The sequence below is a fragment of the Polyodon spathula genome, chromosome 3 (genome assembly GCF_017654505.1).
Source record: "Polyodon spathula isolate WHYD16114869_AA chromosome 3, ASM1765450v1, whole genome shotgun sequence".
NCBI lineage: Eukaryota > Metazoa > Chordata > Actinopteri > Acipenseriformes > Polyodontidae > Polyodon > Polyodon spathula.
In genome coordinates, this window is record NC_054536.1 from 72,106,784 (window position 1) to 72,130,412 (window position 23,629).

General features: G+C 36.2%; 1 protein-coding gene across 10 annotated transcripts in view; it reads right to left on the bottom strand.

Annotated features, from left to right (window-relative positions):
• Positions 1-11,154: 11,154 nt before the first annotated feature.
• LOC121313375 (aspartyl/asparaginyl beta-hydroxylase-like) overlaps positions 11,155-23,629 on the bottom strand; it is an 83,382-nt gene continuing 70,907 nt past the window's right edge. For all 10 annotated transcript variants that reach the window (XM_041245830.1, XM_041245829.1, XM_041245828.1 and 7 more), the window contains 8 exons: positions 22,869-22,967; positions 22,061-22,150; positions 20,844-20,981; positions 18,550-18,685; positions 16,131-16,222; positions 15,248-15,381; positions 14,600-14,753; positions 11,155-13,578 (listed from right to left, as the gene is read on the bottom strand). In XM_041245830.1, the coding sequence (XP_041101764.1) occupies positions 14,603-14,753; positions 15,248-15,381; positions 16,131-16,222; positions 18,550-18,685; positions 20,844-20,981; positions 22,061-22,150; positions 22,869-22,967 (840 nt within the window). In that variant the 3' untranslated portion in view covers positions 11,155-13,578; positions 14,600-14,602. The remainder of the gene's footprint in view (positions 13,579-14,599; positions 14,754-15,247; positions 15,382-16,130; positions 16,223-18,549; positions 18,686-20,843; positions 20,982-22,060; positions 22,151-22,868; positions 22,968-23,629) is intronic.

Sequence of the window (23,629 nt, forward strand, 5' to 3'; positions counted from 1 at the left end):
TTTAGGTGAAGTTCCTGTTACATTAGCCAGAGCATTTACAATGGGCAAAATCTGTTTCACCACAAGGGTGTTCCCTTAGGTGAGGTGTTCCCTTAGGCATTCCTATATTTTACTAGCCTTCCTATAATGTATGGAGAACCAATTTAAATCTTTAGTAGGCTATATAATTGATATAGACATGTACATCTTTTGACTGAGTGCCTTGAATCAAATGCATTCATTGTGTACAAGATTAGTGTTATATACATTTGTTGTTTTTTAGTGCCACTAATTAGTCCTGATCCATTAAAATCCCCTATTTTTTAAATACATTGAAGCCAGTGGAGAAGATTGTGCAGTTGCCCAATCATAATGACAAACACCACTGTAGCTGCAATCCTGTTTTAAGGGTGCTGAGTTAAAAGCGTTTCAAAGGGAAAATAATTTCTGCTTAGTTTGCAAAAGGAGTGAGCAAGAGCCACATTAACTGCCACACTGTTACCTCTGCACTACACCATTACAGAGAAATGGGAGGGGGGTTGTCTGGAGGTCAGAATTGAATGGATTCAATGTTATTGATTGGAGATTGTAAAGGAGCACCCAGCACCAGAGCAGGAGAACCAGAGCAAAAAGCCAATAATGTTATTTGACAACTCATGCCTGAACTAAGGCATCTGACAAAGCCTCCTGCAGACATGGCTTACGTACTGTAGTGCTTTGCGGTTATGCGTCCAGCGCTCTCTGATTTGTTGTGTCAGTCTCCTAGAGGAAAAGGATGGTTATATTTTGTTGTTCTAGTTATTTTTGATTCCTAGCTATTGTGAAAGCTTTCCTGGTCTTTTAGCATTTGTTTAACAATGTCTGAAATACATGGGGCTTATCAAAACTGAGAGTTCTCCTACTTGACAAGTGGAATCTATTCATAAACAATATCATACCAGTACATGCAATGTTTTAGATACCGAATTAAAGCTGTGCAGTATTTCTAGAAGCATTAAGTCACAGACAATTTTACCTATGAGTGTCTCTCCTTTGTGACAGTAATTACAAAACAGTTCTGTCAAACAGGCTTTTCTTATCAGTTTGTAAACACTGTTCAAAATAGCTAAATAATGTAAATCCTCAATAGGAATAAAGTGAAACTACAATGGTAATGCAAGGTTCCTGTTCTAGGGGGTAGCACAAGGGCAGCTGCAGTGGTGAAAGCCAGTGGTAGAATAGTGCCACAGTGCAGCTTTTTAATATTTGACATACCAATGATATGGTAATGGCATGAATCAATACACATACTGCACACACTTGTAATCTTTTGCAGTATCATTAAACTATAACACCACTAATGTACACAGTAGGGGACAAATGTGGAGTATGCATTTCAAATCCACTGTGTTGCCAGTTCTGGCTATGCTGTTATCTGCTAATGGTTTTGCTAGGTAGCTCCAGCATAATGCACTGGTATTATGATATTACTCCACTGCTATGGGAAGAAGTATTACAATAACAAATCAGACACTGATAGTTAATTTTACTTTTTTAGTTATGCCACAAAATACATGTATTTGATGCACTGATAGACTTCATAAAAATGACCACTCCCTAAAATTAATCAAGACATTTTAATTTTAAAATTTAGCAAAAGTTGTAGTCATCTGTATGGATTCCTTTCTGAGGTCTTGCTCCACAACAACCCTGTTTGCTGTATCAAATACATACTACCCTACTGGAAATGCATATGTTTTAATTGTAATTTATATTATATTAAATCCTTAGACCATATAATTACCACATTATTATTATATTTCATAATATATTATAAATCAAATATAAACAAAATGCATTTGCAATTTTATTAGCATGTCAATGCATTTTCATTGCTTTATTAATATATTTAAAAATATATTATAACTCACATGGCAATTACCAAGAGACAGGAACAGATTCAACAGGAGGTCTCTCTTCTTGGTGGAGCAATGAACAGGGTGCCCGAAAATGAGGAGGGCGGGTAAAAAATGCAGCCAGAACTGCAGCAGGAGTTTCTTCAAGAACAAAAAGAACGGGTGCAGTCTGGCACAGGACAAACAATTGTGAAATACCGACTTTGACTGACCGCAGAAAAGGCATGCGGCGTCCGAGTCGGTAAAGTAACGCAGGCTCTCTCCTGATGCGTGCACTCCATGCAGCACCCTCCATCCCAGGTTCCCAGCTCCTCTCAGAACCAACGAAGAGTACAGAGCCTCCTACTGGGGACTCTCGCCAGTGGTTATAGTAATAGTCCTATTTAAATGCCCAGATTAGGACAGTCCAATGTGGAGGACTACTCCAGTTGTCAAATGACCGCTGGAAAGAAGAAATTCAAATTGGCATCCTCAATTTGAGGAGGCTAAATGGATAGGCCTTTAACAAATTTAAACGAAAAAAAAACTGCAAATTAAATGTTAATAGAAAATATATATATATATATATATATATATATATATATATATATATATATATATATATATATATATATATATATATATATATATATATATGGCTGGTAATCCATGAACTATGTCTGTCAGATTTTGACATATGGGGAAGTCTAAAAATGACACTATTTCTATAGGAGGTTATATTTTCTTTACACAGTTTCAAAATACCTTCATTGTATATTACTGAAGCCAGAAAAACTAATTTGAAGAAAACTGACCAGGTGTTCATTAGGTATCACTTGTTAATCTGGGCATTTTACAGGAGTGTGGTAAAGACTAAATCAATAGGTATGATTTAGCACATTGATACGCTTAAGGAAAATATATTTATAGCAGTGTATATCGACACACAATTTATTGTATTAGTTAGGTTCACTAATGCTCATGGTTACCAAACAGCTTTATAGGTGTACAATATAAGCATTTAAAAAAAAATGTAACACAGTATATTGTTTGTTTGGCTCACTACTCTCCATCAGGTATTGGGACACCCAGTTGAAAGGTAATGTATATGAACATTTATATAAAGGGTGATGACTCGCTACAATTTCAAGGACAAGTGTTGTTGGCAGGACAGCATATCAGTTGGATTACAAACTGTTCTATGGGCAGTCTACAGAGGTACAATGAAGGTGTGTGTGTGGATACAGGGACAATGTCAGAATATATTTCTGTGACTTAAGCTTCTGCATGTTAAATGCCATTCAGATCACAATAATGTATAAACAACTTCCAAAGAAGCATGAAAAGTGCCTTGTTTAAAAAGCACTATTTCTTCTAAATCACACCAGTTCGGGGTTAGTGGTGTCCAGGTTGTCTAAAATGCTTTAACTGTTGAGGTAACCATGTATTGTCATGTTATTTTAACAAACAAATGTATACATTATCACTTTATGTACATGTTTTATTTCCTCTGGTATTTAAAAATGTCTCTGGGTGGTTCAAAATGTCTTTAGAGGATATTACTGAAGCTAGCAATAGTCATGTGAAGCAAATCACAGTCTTAATAGAAATGCATGTAACAAATATTCCATGCATACGGCTTCTACAGTACAATGAGGCAGGATCTGTGGAAAATTTTTAGAAACAGATCTTTTCATCTACTTGGCTGTGGAAGAAGATTTTCTGAGCACATACAAATGAGTTCTCCTTTCTCTCAGTTAAGAGTTACACAAGTACTGAGAGAAGTCTCCACTGGGGTGATATGGTTAGGGTTAGGGTTAGGGTTAGAGCAGGGACATTAACACAGGATGCAGTGTATGACCTCATGCTTCACGTGTACTCAGAATTCTGTTAGCAGGATCCCTTTCTGCCCAGCTTTGTTCGTTTTACTCCGTGCTCAGCCCCTGGGTTCAGATAAATTTTAACCTTAGCAGTACACTGAACAAGAGAGAGGAGTAAGCCAGCTCCTAAGTACAGTTTGTAAGCTTCTTGGTAGAGGTAAAGCTGGATAAATGGCAGAATGGAGAGATTACCACAGTCAGGGTGCTGCAGAGGTTAAGCCCTTTAGTGTGCTATTCAAACGTGTTTTGAATTACACTTCAATGATAAAGTCCGGTGCTATCTGTATATGTTATACATGAGCAAGGATAGGGAGTCTGGCAGATATCAGGTACCTTATCAGCAGACAACCACGGTGGTTAGTATCTGCCACTGGAATTCTCATTCATGGTATTTTTACTTCAGAGTGCTCTCGCATTTTAAAGTTATCCAGTCAGCTTGAGAGAGGGAAGTCTTGATTTAAGGTATAGTGCATTTCATGACGTGAACTCATCACAAAGAGGTCATAAAGGCCATTTTCTGGGAGTCCATGTCTGTCAATGTGCCCTCCATGCATTCATTTGACATTTTACTGACCTCGATAGAATGAAAAATCATCTCAAATTTAACTGGGAGAAAGCATTTTTAGGATTAAATGTTGGGTTGGTTTGTTTTAACTTTCACAGGAACTTATTAACAGGTTTAATGTGTTTTACTCATCACTGTAGATTTTAATTTAGTCTCAAAACTCCCTAGGGTGTATATTCCACATATAATCCTTTCACACATGTAATTGTTCCATATATACAGTGCAGAAAACTCTAGGGTGACCCTTTGGAGTTTGCGCAATGGTTTGAGAGGATTTGTTCCAATGCCTGTAAAAACCTTTGCAGTCACATTACTGTGCTGGCCCAGGGCCGCCTCATATACAGGTTTGCAACCCCGTTCACATTTGCGGTTTAAGGCACATGCACATATGTGACTGAAAAGCAGGCTTAAAATGTGATAAATTGCTTGTTGGGAAGGAAATATATAATTAAGTAATATCCCAATTATAAAAGCCAAAGGTGGTTGAATGCTTGTTACTACTCCGATTTGGCTTGCTAAATGACAAATTATTAGTATGATTATTATTATTACTATTTGTCAAATAAAAGGCATATACAGAAATGATGTGACACTATAAATATATATTTATACTTTAATGGAACAATAGCCTGCACACAGAATGGAAGAGCTACCGGATATACAGTAATCCCTTGATTTGTAGCAGATGTTTCTTATTATATATATATATATATATATATATATATATATATATATATATATATATATATATAATATATATTTATAATATATATATCTTCGTTAAAAGTTATTTTCGTCTATAGCAGCACAGTAGCAATTTTATGGTATAAAAAGAGATATGTTATTCACTTTTTTGACAATGCTATGTTGTATCGTGAATGAGAACAGCATTGTATGTGTGCGTAAAAGCAAGCAGCTAAAAGAAATTATCAGCATTTGAATGTAAAGACACACACTTCTGTAGCTATGTATATCATTGCATGGAAAATAAACAATGGTGGCTGAATATGCCAAGTCGCCAGCACCATTATTGAGCATTATTGAGATCCACAATCCTGCAGTTTATAGTTATCGCTTAGTTACTAAATAACAGGAAGAAAAGGTAATTGTGACAAATTAAGCTTAATTATATTTTCACAGGCGAGTATGGGGGTGGCTCTATTTACCTTTTGTGCACGTGTGTCTACTGAGCTACTTAACCAAACTGGTCATGTGATACAAAGAGGTGGCTCTAAGTCTGCTTTGCGTTCATGAGGCTGTGTGGTCTGGTGGTTGAAGAAAATGGCTTGTAACCAGGAGGTCCTCGGTTCAAATCCCAGCTCACTCACTGTGTGACCATGAGCAAGTCACTTAACCTCCTTGTGCTCTGTCTTTAGGGTGAGACGTTGCTGTAAGTGACTCTGCAGCTGATGCATAGTTCACTCACCCTAGTCTCTGTAAGTTGCCTTGGATAAAGGCATCTACTAAATAAACAAACAATAAAAATAATAATAATAACACACCTACCCCTCATTACATTGCCCTTCGCTATACTGTGGATTAGTATATATCGCTGTCCTGGAGTTGGCTCCCCATTTTTACTGTCTAAGTGCGTATGTCTTAGCTGCAATACACACAGGCACTTAGAATTACTGTTCATGTATTTCATACTGCACATCACCAACAACAAAATGCAAAACAAACAATTAAAAACAAAGCATTAATATTGTACTGTTATCACACATATTGCACAATAACACAAAGCAAATTAAATATCTACTTGCTGAAGCGTTTTTTATTTTAGCCAACAAGGTGTTCACTTGTGGCAGCAATGCACATGCAAAAGTCACAAGGCAGTGACGTCAGCTTCCTAGCAACAAGCTTCCTATGTTGGGAATGGATTATTTCAATGAAGCAGGTTTGTGCATTTCAGAAAGAAGAGGAAGACTCATGAAATTAATTGGAGACTGAAGTTGATGAGAAGCAATTGCCCCCAGCTGTACGAATTAAAACAGTATGCTGCTTTTTATAAGAAAAATTTGAAAAAGTGTGTTGCATAGAGGATTTATACTGGATCCTAACACCCCTGATAAAATGAGGGAATGGTTTCTTCACACAGGGGCATGGAGTGAGACAGGGCTGCAGTCTGAGCCCAACACTGTTCAACATCTATATCAATGAGCTGGCCCCAGCGCTGGAGCAGTCTGCAGTCCCTGGCCTCACTCTCCATGACACACAAATTAAATTCCTGCTGTCCTCCACAGAGCACGGTCTGCTGCAGAGCTTGTCACTGCTAGAGCAGTACCGTCACACCTGGGCATGGACAGAAAATCTGGACAAAACCAGAGTTATGGTCTTCCAGAAAAAAAACGTGTACCACTTAACTCTGGGAACCACCACCCTGGAACACACCACTAGCTACATTTACCTGGGTCTGACCATCAGCACATCAGGGAGCTTCAATATGTCTATATACGCATTGAGGGAAAAAGCATGCAGAGCCTACTATGCCATAAAGAAAACACTTTACAAATATATCTCCCCAATAAAGATCTGGCTAAAAATCTTTGATACAGTTATCTGACCAATCCTCCTTTATGGCAGTGAAATATGGGACCCACTTTCAAAATGTAAAATAGTAAAATTGAAACTTTCCAATTAGATTTTTGTAAAAACATTTTACATATACATAGAAACTCATCCAAACATGTGTGTAGGCCTGAACTAGGTCGCTTCCCCTTACTGTTACCCATTGAAAAAGAGCAAACAAATTCTGGATCCATCTGAGCCAGGCTGACCCACACTCACCCACACTCCTACCAGCACAAAGCATTCCAGAGCAACCAGCTCTGCTCAGAGAGAGAACCCCTGAGACAATTAGCAAAGAAACACCTGCTTTGCAACAGTGCCAATGACAAAATTACAGCAATAACATTTAAACAAATTGATCTCAATAATAAAATGACATGTATTGAGCATTGGCATAATGAAACAAAATTAATTAACACATTGGAATGCTATTGAGCCTTGAACAGGGACTTTACCATGGCACAATATCTTGTCAGGATAAACAATCCCATACCCTAACAAAGTACAGACTCAGTTACCACAGCCTGGCCATCGAAACAGGCCGCCATAAAAACAGGCTGTGCCGTCACTGTGAGCTGGGAGGTCGAAACAGAGGTGTACTTGCTGATGTCCTGCTCCAAATATTGCCAAATAAGGAACACATATCTCCCTAAATTCTTGAGTCTGTTGACCCTGTGAAACTATGGATCCTGTTGGGAGAGGAGGCTCTGATAACAGAGCTAGCAGCCCAGTACCTGTCTGTCTCTCACAGCCTGAGGGACAGTGTAGACACTCAATAGAACTCCCAGGTGACTAATTTAACATATATAATCTGGGGGTGGGGTGGGGGGGTTATATTGTTTACATTCAATTAAGGTTTATTAAAAGGGGGGGGGGGGGGGGGGGGGTTGATATTGTGTGTTAGTAACATTATTTTTTATTTTATGTAACATTTGTGTTGAAATGCTTTGGCAACATTGGATCACTCCTGTCATGCTAATAAAGCCAGTTTCAATTTGAATTTGGTTGTACAGTGTTTGTTAGCCTATTTGTTTTTCTATGGGTCTCTCGCTATATCGCGGCCCTCAATATATAGCTGATTTATACTGGACCCCGACACCTGCAATATATCAAGTGGGTGTATATATGCAATTGCAGGCCTTGGGCCACATCGAGGTGGCTTAAATCTAGGTTGGCCCTAGGCTGCCTTTTCTTTTTTGGAGCGTTCACATATGAGAAAAGGCGGCCCTTAAATCGCAAGTGTGAATGAGGTCTTAGACCAAGAAAGCAAGGTACTGCATTAACAGGACCAGAGAGGGTTTTATTGGAGTCTGCCTGATCTGACTGTTATGTCTATCAAGATCAATTTTGCTAAGAAGTGTACTAGTGCAATAGTAATGGACTTAGTTTAAAAAAACGAATCAACCGTTCTTGCATTCTGTTCCTGTTTAGTACGGGCTTACTGTATGACCAGAATACAAATACTGTATCACAATAAAAGCTGACATAACAAAAGTGACTTACAGAGGAGAGCTACTTTGACTTACAGTATCATGCTGTGCTTTGAATACCTTTATCATGCTGTGGGTCAATATTAGCTTTTGAGCAATTCATTTTGTTTTTTAAAAGTCTGTTGCGATGTTATAATGTAAATGTAGAATGACCCAGTTATATAAGAAAATGGTCAGTATACCACCCTGCACACATATCATCAATTGCATTTATGTTTTCTGGAATCTAGATTTTGTACATGTTTTAAAGATGTGGAGAGCTGAATACATTCATGCAACCTGAGAAAAACTATTTTTCCCCCACCATCTTTTTACCGAAATGAAAAACTGAAAAACACCCTGAATCCAGGTTCTGCTATACGTTGCACAAAGCATATACTGTAGCACTGGATCTCAGGTTCTGCACCTGCTTTAAACTGTGTATCATGCTAATTCTACCGCACAGAGATGTGACTGAAAAACTGGATCACATGAGTATACCTGTACATCCTGGACTCCAACCTGGGTCCACTGGCCGTCTGTGCTATTTAGCTGAGCAGATGTTGCTTATCAATAAGATTTTCATTTTTGCATGTACATGACAATCTTTTTTTTCCCTTTAAGGTCTCAGTCGGTCATGGAATCTGGAACTCTGAAGAACAAAGAAAGGGATGAGGAGAACACTCAACCTTTGCTTGCTCTGGACTGAACAGTGTGAGCTGTGTGCACACATACAGCCCAGTCTCAGTGGTACAGTGAATAATGAAGCACATTCTTCATTAATTCAGTGCCAGCTTCTTCAAGTATCATTTTAGATTTTAGTGGGCAAGAATGTCACCAGCCATCAACATCGGTAGCTAACTCCATCTGAGCAAAACTAACGCTTGTTTAGCCAAAATAAATAACCTTTTAATAGATGCATATTTTTACTGCAGATTTGAAATTTACTATCATCAGTGGTTTCAAAGGTTGGCTATTTCATGAAGTCTCCCAAACGTCCTCATCCAAATTCAAGCCTTAAATGGCGTATTACATTTATTTAAAAATACTTTTTTAGACATAGTATTATCCTTTGCTTAGTTCTAGGGACAGTGTGGGAGTTCAGTCAGCCATATAAATATGGCCTGTGTTCATGTTGTAAGAATTTTTGTTTTAAGAGTAAAGATTTCACTGGTTTTAAGAGCATGGATTTTTTACTAGTGCAAATCTTGTTTCTACTAGCAAATGAAATTGCTCCCGAGGAGGACTTACTGGGCATATCATTTAATGTGCATGATTCTTTTCATCACAAACATCTGCCAAATCCTGAAAGCTTGTGCCTGGATGAAGCAGTTGTGGGTCAACTATATAAAAATAATTGTACTTGAATAAAGTACTTCATTCATTTATTTACTAGAGCATTACTAGCAACCTTTCTTCTCTGTAACTTTCGATGATTGGTTGATGCTACTTTATCTGTTTGCTTGAAACTGTAGCATAATCTTTTCAGTCTGTCTCCCTCTCTCTCTCTCAAAACTTCCCCCCAATGGAGTTTCTAGTTCCCTTTTTATATCATTGTTCCTGAAGGCTTAGTTTCTCAAGTGAGATATGAGAACATATCAGTTTTGCACAATTCTTCACCTATGGCAGGGATGTTTTTATCTTTCTATTCCTGACCTATGGGGTTCAATACACAGCCATGTCAGAAGCCATATTTGAAGGATTATGCAGAAAACACTTTATAGGACAGTGAACAGGTTAGAAATGACATATTAGGAAAATGTAGACAGAAAGCATCCTTTTAATCATATGTTTAAAACCAATATACAACAAAGTTAACAACACTGCTTAAACATTTCAAGTTTCTGAGAAGGGCGACAAGGAAAGATGTGCTAGTTGTTTAACAATAAATAATATAGAGTATTCTGTTGCTTCCTCAGACATAAGATGGCTCAGTCTATTAACTGCTGCTGCAGGAGAACAAATGACAACATTTAGATAAAAGAAAAGATTTGATTAATTCTCCTCTTATAGCCATTTAAAAGGGTGAATGTGAGGGGACAGAGAAACATGCATTGTAATCATTTTAACCAATAGCTTTGTCTAACAACAGACAGACAAGATACACTCTGCAGTTTAAACACTATGCCTCAATGCACAGTTCTTCCCCTATGACAGGGACGGGCAACTTTGAGGTAGTAGAGGGCCACAATATCCACTATAAAAATTTAAACACAAGTACTTCCAATAAATACAGTACATTCTTTAATGCTAATGTGTGTGGTATGCATTAATTACAACCTTTTAACAGCTTTTATATTAATTTTTTTAATTAAATTTTTTTAAATCCTATTTTAATTTTAACTGTTATATTGCTTTGAACTACTATATACAGTGGCTCTCAAAAGTATTCATTCCCCTTGGACTGTTTACAACATGGTTGGTTAGTACATTTCCTAACAAAAACTACATCATGATATCTTCAAACATTTATCAGGCCTAAAAGCCTTTTACCTTTTCATTGCCAAAAGCTTACAAAGATGAAGAAATATCTATATACTTTTTTGCATGTAAGCAGATTTTTTTTTCTTTAATGATACTGTACAATTTGAAAAAAAAAAAAGTAACAAGTGCCAAAGATGCTACGATTTATTATTAATATTGCTTAACAGTTTTTGATTTTACACCATTATGCTATCTAGATGGATTAAAAAGATAATAAGTTAACTGTTTGTGTGGTTGTAAGACACATGCTATGTATACATTATGTTTTGCAATTTGATGTCTCAGATGTAAACATGTAAATTGATTTTTTGGTTACACAAAATTAAAAAGTCAGATTAACTTACTGAACAGTTTATTTCAAAACAGTTAATGTACACATAGAAAAAAACATGTTGCTCAGTTACTTACAATATATAGTTGGTGATAGTTCATATAGCAATGATTCTGTGCTTTTATGAAAACAGTTGGTACCTTCAGTTTCTTATTTTTGTGTATTGGCCTAAATTATTTAAAATTATGTTCCCATTATACTATATAATATAAGAATAAACGACTCTGTAAATTGCAAACAAAGAAAAAACAATATCACAAACATTGCAGAAAATATTTTAAAGTTTGCTGTTTATTTGAGCCTTTTTACATCAGTCGTTCATACCACACAATGATTTTTCAATCAACTTGTAATTACAACTTCTTCTACCAAACAGTCCACAAAGGTTAAGTAAACATTAAAAGAAAAGAAAAGAAAAATACAGCAAGTGGCAAAGGATTAAAACTGACCCTTAGATGGAATACATTCTAGCCGTCTACACCTGGAATTGAGTCTTACATGGAGTATGTTATCTTATAATAACAATATTACATTGTTTACCCTCAGTCAAGGCCATCACTACCACTTGATTAATCTAAAAAATAAAAACGGAGTAAACTTTACCTGGGATTTTTACATATTTTCTTCTTGATCCCACTTTAAATTCTTTCCTATTTATAGAACACCAGTTCAGGATTTCAGGCTCCTGAATGGACTTATTTACAGAGTGCCACACACGCTCACACTTACAGCCATGCTGCACTTTTAATTATTGCAAGTCGTGTATATGGCATGATTAGTGATGCATTACTCTAGCCCCACAATTCATTTCATTGTGTGTGCACAGAGGCAGGCTGCATCAGGGCACTTCATGCAGCTTGTAAAATGCATTGCATTGTGCAATACAGCTGATGTGGCGGCATCCCATTTGCAGTCTCTTGTATCATTGTTCTCTGGGACTTCAATTTTTGATCACAAAGATTAGCATACACAGACATTTACCAAAACAAAATGTGCATACAGCATATGAAGATTACTGTTAATTAACTAGAGATACTAGTTAATTATAACTTGTGGTGAATTTAGCAATGGTTAACTAGAGTGTGAAACAAACCTTTAAATGAAAATCAACAAAAAACTTAATGCAAATAGTAACCTACCAAATCTTGAATGTTGAGCTCCTCAACATATTAGTCAACACCATACTACCAGAAACCAAAAGAAAAAAGCCAAAGCTCAAAATAATTGTGTGTGATGTATTAGGGATGTACAGAAAATATTGAAATAATATACAGTGATAAACATTGTACTTCTGGCCACTAGCCATCTAACCTTGACACTGAACAGCAGGCAGGTATCCTGAGAAGCAGATGGAAGTGTAAAAGAATGTAACGCAAAGTAAAGTAAAAACATAACGGTTTACAACATGGTTCTGTTTAGGCCATCAAAAAGTGTATTTATTCCACAAAAAAAACAGAGCTGCATTATGACCCCACCTATTTTGTTTTTCTATGGCGACATTGAATGAAATGACATAGGGAGTGGTGATCTTGCTAGCCCACGGTGCGTGTCTTTCTTTTGTATGTCTATTGGTCATAAAATAGAACTGCATTTTGTAATCAACCAGAATACAAACATGCTTAAATTAAAGCTAATGCTTGCTCCAGTCTTTTGAGTTAATTGACTATCTGTGGTGTGTGTTCAGTTCAATACACACTGCCTGTGTGCACTGTGGAATGGGAACACTCCCACAACCCTGGGTCATCTGAAGTACTGAAAGTTAAGCCTGGGGTATTTTCTTCTTTTGGTGGAATATTTAAAAAAAATAAAATAAAAAAATACAAGGTTGATATAATACATTCAACAAAATTAAACATTTATAAAAAGAAAGGAACACATACCTGCCTTCACAGTTTTACAAAAGGTAGTGATTAAACAAAGAATTAAACAATTTCCTACAGCACCCTTGTATAAAACAACTATAATGAGATCTTTAAAAAGTTGTTTAGAAGGATGCTTTACTCAGTGCAAATAGAGAATATCTTTGTACAGTAGTCACAGTGTCAAACAAAAGAGAAAAAAAAAAAGAAAAGTCAAGATAGACCTTATACAGTATTATGCTAAAGCAAAAGGTCTATGAACAGCATATGTGGCTGCAAAATTACAATCATTTTTTGTATTAATATTATAGTTTGAAGTACACAATTGTAAATAGGCATAATAACATCCATTACATTACAAAACATGTAAGGCGTATACAAATATTGAAATAAACTGTTGAAAATGTTGAAAAAACAGTAAGGCTTTCCTAAACATTAAGAGTTGGTTTATCTGGTGAGTCACTACGAATAATTATGTACCTGTGCAACAGCTATGTGAAGTACTTCATTAGCTGGAGTAAATGATGCTCAAGGTTCCATCTGAACAACTTCAGGATTCTAAACAAAAGCTGTAATGACAACATTATTATTCATCAGCCTAAGCTGCAGTCACATTGTCTTTCATGAAAATAAGATTGCCTTTGTTGTCAAAACACGCCCCACAAAGGAGCCTATGATTTATAGTGCTTTAGTGTTATTACAGTAAGAGAACACAGTGGTTTCAGAATACTACTAATTCAGTCTTACTTCCTTTAGAAAGGCAATACAATAATCACATGATCTCTATTTACAGTAATTCTTCTACTGATGGCACGAAAAACAACTATGAATGCACTTGGAAAGTTTCTATGAATAGGTATGTTAATGTCATGCTTAATTCAGAGAATAGCAATATCTGTTTATTATACTTGCAAACAAAATATATGCCCTTTACAGCTCCATTTTGAATGGCAAAAGGGGAAAGGTGTGAACGGTGAGTGGAAAGATTAACTCCCTCACATCTGGTACCTTTTGAAAACTAGCATCTACCCCAGTGGAAACATTTCTATTAACAGTGCTTTATTATTGCTAACACAAACAAATAATAAGATTCAGGTCTCAGAGACCTAGCCTCTCTGTGTTTTGAAACAATAAAGTCTTACACCACCCCTTAACCCATACAAGGAAATTCTGGCCACATTGCATGGTCCCAGTGTGACTTCCAAGAAATACCACCCCTTCGACAACGTGGTGTAAAACTATATGAAGTAATCGGTAATCGGATAAGGTCAAACTTAATTTTTTTTTTTTTTTTTTTTTTTTGTTACAGTACCACGACATTTTAAAGCACTTGCAAATAATAAGGTGGCAAGATGACCCTCTTTAGTTTATTTATTCACAGCAGTCTGTACAAAGTGAATCATCACCTTTCTGTTTTATTCTTTGTTTGTGCTTTTGTGGCCTGAAATCACTCATTTTAGTTTCAGTGAGATAGCATGGCTGTTACATTAAAAATACATATGACAGCGTGTTATTATGTGCCAACTATGAAAAACAGCTGCGTTTGCACATGAAAGTGTGTTGGGGAGAGATATATGATAATAATCTCACTTTTTAGATTGGAGAGAGGGTCCGTCTCTGGTGGGGAGTCAGTTCTGGGTGCCAAACGTCCACAATGAAAATTAGTCTGTAACTGTTAGCATCTTGCCAAACTTCATGTTCAAAGGAATCGTCGAAGATGAGAACTTTCCCTTCTTCCCAGTATCTGTGGAGTGGTCAACAAAAACAGCATATAAAAACATCATACAACATAAAAGAAAAAAAAAAAGAAAAATATGCTGAACACCATCATAAGACATTAAATAAACAAACAAATATATCTGAGTTCTATTAATTAAATCTAGAAGATCTTATAGCACGGATGAAGGCATCAGCCACAGCGTTTCACTCCTTGAGTATTCTAGTCTTAATTCACATTTTGATTGAGTGCTTGAAGTTATGGTCGAATAACCGAGCACACAAACCTGTCAAAGACAATGCTGTAATTAAGGGTGTTCAACTGGACAGCATGTTGGCAATACTGTTTTGCAACACAGATCCTTTATAACATGGGGAGACAACAAACAGCAGAGTAGACTAGACTGCTTGACTACATGGTCAGTCGCATTTTAGTTTGGAAAATTGATAGGTTTCGAGTGCTACAACACTATGCTTATCCTTCAGACCCTGATTAACAGCTGCCCACAAACAGCCTCTTACCTGGTGTCATTGGCACATCTTATCTGACAGCCTTCATTGGGAATGACCAGGCCCAAGTGCATTCTCAGACGGCAGTTAGTAGGCCCTGTATGAGGCCAAATGTGAGTTCCAGGCTGCATGACAGAGTACTTGATCTACATTGAAAAGCAGAGATATTTTTTTAGATTAGGTAATGCACGGTTTGGTTTATTATAACAAATATAAATCATAAATGTAATGTAATAACCTGTTTACTGTAAATTACAAATAGTCAGAAAATGAAACGGCAACAAATCACATCAGCGCTTTATTACAAAGCTGCATGAAGCAGAGCTAAAAAAAACCTCTGTAGGGCCTAAGGGGTTAAAGCAAATTAAAGGTGTCAATACCATAAATCAAACATGTAGGGTATGAAATCATGTGCTTCTTTACATTCTGCACACCTTTCATTAGCTGCATCCCCTTTAAAGATTTCTGCCAAAAAAAAAAAAAAAAAAAAAAAAACAGCAAATGTCCCCTGTCATTGATGACTTAGAAGACCAGAAGTGTCTAGACAGACACATTAGGATACAGAGAATAAATTGTGGTGAATTAACTTCTTGCCTTACCAAAGATAAGAAAAGTACAAACTGGTATATTTTAGTATTTCTTTTTATTTTATTTTATAATATACTCTTTTCTCTGCAATCCCTCTCCCAGGCAGCGTAAGCGGTGCAATTTACAAAACAGTGTATCTTTATTAATTGATGCTCAGGAGAAGTCTGCTCCCTCTCCATCAAGGGGTTATTTTTCCTGACTGCTGGCTGAAGGCTGAGCACGAGAGTTAACAGATCTGAATGAACACAATTTATTTTTGTTTCACACGAGCAAAGTATTACTGAGGATAAGGCAATGCATGAAACACCTGTCCTCTCTTGCAGCCGGTAGCTTCTGAAAATCTCTCCAGCAAAGTACAAGTCTTTGGAACTCCTCGGCAGGAATTCTCATTCTTTTTGCCTGATGGACAAACAGAATAGCCGAAGTGAGCAGTTTCAGGAAAGAGGAAAAAAATGCATGGATTCATTATGTTGGTATACATTATATACCGCAGGTGTATATATATTTCAAAAGAAAAAAATAGCAGTGAAAAATATCTGATACTGAACAAAGTGTATGGATTAGTGTGCTCATAAATAAGCTCCCTATCCCGTCCCAGATGATTTCGGATCTGCTACAGTAGGTTTTTAAGAGTTTTTATCCAATCTTCTCGGCTCCACTTCCCATGAATCAATCAAATTGACACACAGGCAAAAAGCTCAGCAACAGAAAGATTGTTGTTGTGAATTTGCAGACATCAAAAACATTCAATTTGGTGTTCATTTTAAATTAGAACTGAGGATTTTTTTTGTTTGTTTTATAAAATATGGTTAAAAAGAAGAGACTTTGTTGTTAATGAGAAAAGTTATATGTTAATTTTAAAATGTAAAATGGCGTATCTTATTTGGAAAGTTTAAATTTTTTAAGTGTATTCTCTTACACTTCAGTCCTAATCGGTCAACTGCAACAAACTTGAACGTATTCCTTAGTTCTATACTAAGCGGAGTACTAGATAGTACAGTACTATCTGCACATCATCCCCAACTCCGTACTATATTAGTATCAATTGCAATGAAAAAAAAACAAAGTTTGGGATTAGCTGATCCCCCTCTTCAGATCTCTGGTTTAAAATGACCATTTCTACTTTGTGTATGGAAAATGGAAACGTGTGGGGTGGAGATAAGAGAGTAAGAGGAGAGCTGCATTCTTGTACTGAATATTTTTCAACTAGAAATTTTAAAGCTGCATTTTAAGAATGTTCTTACATTTTTTCTTCATTCTATATTTGTGTATCATTATAATACCGTTGTGCACTGCATGTGGTAATGAATAGGTGCATTTTACAGTGCGTTTTCAAATAAAACAGTTTAAAAGATGACGTTACCCTTTCAGCACTGAGGCGAGTGAGATATAGGCGTCAATACATTTCAATAACATTCAATGTGAAGATTCAGTTTCAATGAATACCAGTAGTTAGCAAAAATTAAACGGTCCTAATTGTCAGTTGTCTAATTTTATAAATATGTTACACTTCAGTACAAGTAAATTAAATCCAACAGATACATGTTTTGCAAAATAATTTAAATAAGTGTAACTTTTTAATCATGTAAGATGCTGAAAACACATCAAATGGTTCTATTAATATGAGTAACAAGTCAGTACAGCTAACTTGTTAGTCCAAAGAATCACTGGACTAACTTAATATCTTGTTTTACAATCCACTAGGGGCAGAAGACTGATACATTTTGTTCAATGTAATTAAGAACACTTAAAACTTAACCTGCAGTTTACCTGTTATCTGGAAGCGCTCGATTCGTACTGTCCTCTGTACTAACAGCATCATCACCAGTTAGTACGCTACTTTTAGTTTGTTGCAATTCACCCAATAGGTCTTTAAATTGAAACCATAAAATAAACAGTGATACGGTTTACACAAATATAAAAGATGTAACTGAAAGTGTGTGTGCGTGTGTGTGTGTGTGTGTGTGTGTGTGTGTGTGTGTATATATATATATATAGATATATAATATATATATATATATATATATAATGTACTGACTACTACTATGAGAATTGATACTCTAAAATTGACTGATGATGATACTCTTAAAATATAAATACACCATAATAATAATACAGAAAAATAATGTTTCCATACTGTAATTTATAATGACAACCCATCTGAGGTATTTGTCTCTGTTAAAAAAAAAAAAGAAACCTGAATACAAATGAGTATGGTAGGATTAGCAATTCTGAAATGCACATCAATCATGAACACAGGTTTGCAGATCTTTTGACAGTTTTCCCCCTTGTCATTTGCATTTGTCGGTTTTGGGTTGTCTGGCTAGTACGAATATAAATAACCCATTATGCATTCAAGAAACACTACACTATTCTCATCATTAGATCTTAAACGGGTCACTCTGGGTCAGAGTGACTCAGATTTTGTTCAAATTAAGTATGTGGTTGGAAAAAATAAATGATTACAGCACAATATGAAGAGAAGGGGTGGATCAAAATCAACAAAACGTACAGACCATTGTAGCAACCTACTGCTCTGAAACCAAATTAAAAGTTTAGGGCCCTTCTGCACTGATCACTGGTTCATCTGTCTCTGGATGTCTGTCTGAATTTCCACTGAAGCTTCTTTTAGAGACTGCTAGCCTCTTAGACAGAAAATAATTAGTAAATAATTAAAGTATTGCTTACTTGCTTGCTAAGAAAGCAAGACCTATAAGAAGCTATACCTTGTTGCCACAGCGTGAATTGACCCCACTCCCCTTTCTCTCTCAAGTTTTCATCCTCTGGTATGAAGAGTCCTCTTTCAGTGTCCATTACACTCAGGGCTTCATCTCGAATCGTCTTCCAGTTTCTCTCCAGAGCCTGGAAAAGGAGGGAATGATGTTCAGGTTGGCTCCAATAGAGAACACCACACTCTAAATACTCAGATACATCTGCTTACAGTATAATGACCATACGTGACCTTCGAAAACTAAGTAACTATCTGCATGAATAATTGATATGTGGAAATGTACACACAGTAACTCTGTATTATATATCTATTTATGTATATCAAAATTGATATGTTTATAGCTATACATGTATCTGACTTTGCAAAAAAGATTAAATCAACTAATTTATGTTACTAATTTCTATTTGTACATTAACTGAATATTAACTGAATTAAACATTTTTTGAAACTAAATAAAACTATTCCTATAGACAGGTGGTTTTTAATACAGGCTGGCCTGTATTAAGTTGGTAAAAAAAAAAAAAGTACCATAAAAACTAGTGTATAAGTCGTGTCGCCCACCCTCCCTTTTTTTGAACAATAATTTCAGGAAAAAGCCTATAGGTCACATCAGTCTATAAGTTGCTTCCTCCTTTTTAGGACCCCCTAAAATACCTTGAAAATAGACTTATACAAAGGTTTTACAGTAACCTTCCCCAATTGAAGTGCTCTCTGAATTTGCATGAAACCATTTTCATACGTTTTTTAATCTGCTTTTATTAAAAGAAGAAATTCAAAGCTATGGAAAAGCCAAATATTTGTTTGTTGAATAAAAAGAATGTAGAAAATTGCCATCTGCTTTTCGTCGATTGTCCATGCTTACCAATGTACACATTTTGAGGGTGAACAATAAACATAATCTGCGTTATAAAGATGATACTTATTGCTTTTATTAATTTTAAAACCGTGTTTGTTTGTTTTGTTTATTGTGCTGCAAGCCTACCTTTATACAAGCTTGTGCCTTGATATTTACAGGGCTGTCTTTACTGGATTTTACTGTTTTTATTATTATTACAACACAAACTGCTATTACCCACTGGCACGACCTTTAATGACGTTGCTGGAATGATGTAATTTACTTATGTCGTTTCTGTAAGGTTGTGGGCAGGCAGCTTCTTCATGATTGCTTCTGAAGTATTTGATGTTAATGATCTTTAATAATAAACGCAGAGTCTCAAATAGTCGCCGGTCTCTAATAGGTCGCTGGGGCTACTGGCAAACATTGTAAATAAATGCCGGGGCATTTATTTAAAGTTTTACGGTATTACATTTCTTTAGTGGAGGTCATAAATATTGCATCAACTACTATTTTCCAGCTTTTTTAACATCTATATGTTTTCATAAAATATTATGTTTCATCCACAAAATATGACTGAGCTTAGGAGATAACTGGAAAAGCTAGTACTGCTAAACTAAACATCAACATGGTATCTCTATTTTTTAATGTAGTGCATCAGCAGGAAAGTGAAGTGAATTGAACTGAAGCAAATGTGTTACTTCTCTGATAGTATTGTTGACAGATTTATTCCTGTCTATTATTGTTTTATTGTTATTTGTTTTTTAGCAGACACCTTTATCCAAGGCGACTTACAGAGACTAGGGTGTGTGAACTATGCATATGTGAACTATGACTCATATTGGAAGTGCTATGGATGGCGCAGTTACAAGTTCACCCTCAGCCTCTGTCTGATCATTTCTACTGCTGTCTCTGCAGCTTTCTGATGTGAGGCCAAGCTTTGTTAGTTCAGAGGGAGTTCAAGTTTATCAGATTACCGGTAATATAATGATAACCCATAATCAAATATAACCATGGCACATTCTGCATACCAGTTTCAGACATTCCATGTACAAAGTATGAATAGTGGGGCTAATTTAGTAAACTGGTAATATGTAAATGAAAGACTATTACAATGTACGTACCAAATTTAAGTCTGTATCTCTATCATCCGGCACTAATGTCACAAGGGTAATATTACAGTCACATGAGGTTTTCAATGCCCAGGAATTATGAAGACTGTATATCAACTGGTCTTTGAGATATGGTGGGCAGTTAAAAAATAAATAAATAAATAAGGCTGTTTATTAATCAAACTTTCCTTAAAGTATGATGGAACACAGTATTTGTAGATGAAGGACATCTGTGGGAATTGAACCCTGAACCTCTAAACTATATAGAAATGAGACACTGTGGAACTAGATGCACTTTTTTCTTTCCATTTCACATCTTCTAGCTGATGTCTGGCAGCATACCTTTACAAGATCTGTATACCCAGTTTCCTTAGCTGTCCACCACGCCTGGGCTTTGAGCCCGTCCACATTGTAAAGGGATCGCTGCCACACTGATGCAAAATGTCCTCTTTGGTGTCCAATCTCATACCATTTGTAGGCCTACAAAATAAGTCAATATTTATTAGCCACTTCTTGGTAGAATATTCTTACTCAATAACTTAAAACTTATTTTAAACAGCAGCCATGATTTTCTGGCTCAAGCAGTAAGCGAGTTTAATGTTGCCTCTGCACCGAAGGGCTGTCACAAGCCTACTTTATCAGATATTCGGAGCAGATATTGTGAGCAAGAAAATACAAACATAACTAGAATATTTTAGCCAGCCAGTCGACGTGAACACATACAAAACCTACACAATAATCTCTTCAAATGATGGGTTTGTGCAGTGTAATCAGTTTTATTTCCATTCACTGTGACTGATGTGCAACTTGATTCAGTCAACCACAAGAGACAAGGAGACGGGACCATGAGGTCATTTTGATTGTGTATTTAAACTGCTGACATCAGCCAGTCTAATGCTATTGACCTGAAACATCTGTGGATTTTGTAGCTACTATCTGCTAAATGTGTCCTTTTACCACAGATTGATCAGTACAGCAACCTGACTGCCTCAGTGACTTGCTAATCCACTTGTGATAAACTTGTTATTTATACACTTAGATTATTATTATTATTATTATTATTATTATTATTATTATTATTATTATTATTATTATTATTATTATTCAAATGTAATTAAACTTGGTTATGGCACTTTAGTTACTCAGGGTATCAGGTTCTGGAGGCATGTTACTAAGAATTGCTATTACATGCTAATGGGCAGACATACTTTGAGCTTTGGGTTTGTTGTAATTGTAGCTAATTCAGTTTCCTAAAAAAAAAATAAAACACTCCTGTACTTAGTTATATTGTGCTACACTCTTTTTATATACATGTAGTACTGTAGGCTGCCTGATACAGAACAACTAAAACCTAAAAAATGTACAGGATATCTTAACGGTGCCAATTCGCACTGAAATTAGAATGCACCATTGGTGACAGTGTACCACTTAACAACCTGATTTGTGCAGTTTTTGCTCGGGCAGTCAATGCATTAGAGCACACAGTCAAGAGAACTGAAAATCCTAGGTCATCCTTTTTGCGTTCAACAGAATTTTAAGACGTTCATTGTGCTGCTTACGTCTTTATCTCCAACTCTTTGCAGAGCATCTCCCAAGTGAAAATAAAAGCGTCCATCATCAGTGCCAGGATCTCCAGATTCTAGCCCCTCCTGTAAAACATAAAGTCACACTTGGGTATATCCAAACCCCATTAAACTGATTTGGGATTTTAGAACATGCTTTGTAGTTGCTTGTAGTTCAGTAACCTCTGTATGAAGCAAATTATAATTTGTAACAAGTTCAGTGTAGAAAAAATGGGAGTATTAAATTAAATAAAATCAAATATTGCATAGGCTCACTCCCACCTAGTTCAGGGGGGGGGGACGGGGACAGGGATGGACGGACATGTAATCCTAGAAAACATGACTAAAGTCCTGCTTTAATTCCTTTGTAAACAAGCAAAAACAAACATCATACTTGTGCTTAGAAGGCTCTTAACTTAAATATCCCATGCATTTGTTTCTAGTTTTGAAACTAACAGGTGTATTACTCATTTGGAAAAAAAAAAAAAAAAAAAGTATTTGGAGTAAAAATCTTTGAAATGCATCCCTTATTATAGCATAATAACACTGCACTATTTTACCTGCCATTTGCTAAATCTGTTCTGACATCACCAAATATATCACTTTCCTAATACCCTCCCCCCAAGCCTTCCACTTTCTTAAACTGCTGGCAACAATTAAATGTGTTCTGTGCAATACTCAAGAACAGAGTTCAATAACTTACCAGACACCACATGCCATTTCTGTTGAGATTCCACCAAACCTAGAAATGGGGAAATGAGGTGCTATGTATTGTTAAGTCACAAGACCACCTTTAGGTGCTCACCTTTAGGTAAGGAATGCTCTCCGCCATCATATTTTCTGATTTAAGGATAAAGCCGTAGTGGACTTTGGCAAATCCATCATCAGGAGCAACAGATAGGACCTGGGAAATAAGGTAAAATAAGTACATGAATAGGAAATAAAAATAAACAACAGTGTATGTATGTACTTTCTGTTTACTATTTGTTCTATAAGCGCTCCCATCTCCCCAGAGCTCCACACATGCTTTCACACGTTTGCAGCTGTCTCACAACGTAATTTCCAAAAGGCTGATTATTAAAGAACCAATCTTCAAGTCAATATGATAAATAGTCTCCATTATGTTAGTAATACCTTCTGGGGTGTATAGCAACTGAAAATGGCTCCTAGCTTTATAGCATCTGCTGTAGTTTACTAAACTCCGAAATACAGACTCAGCCTCAACCTGTGTAGCCTGTGTATAGAATAGCGTTGGGCTAGCTTCTATTATTTCCAGCTCAGCTCATTAGACTCGAAATGTTAGCTCACAATGCGGTCCAGATGTATTTCCACTGCTATCAAACTCACACAGTAGCCCTCAGTCTGAATCAACCCTACAGATGCCTCCAGATTTAGGAAATTAAAATTTACAGAATCACGTATTAAAATCAATCTTCACTAAATTGTGAATTTTTTTTTTGACGTGGGATCCCCTTTGAGGGGTTAGTGCTTGATTGGCAATTGCAAAGTTGATTGGTTTGTGTGCGCTGCTCTCCTTTAAAAAAAAAAAAAACAGCTGTGCGAGAG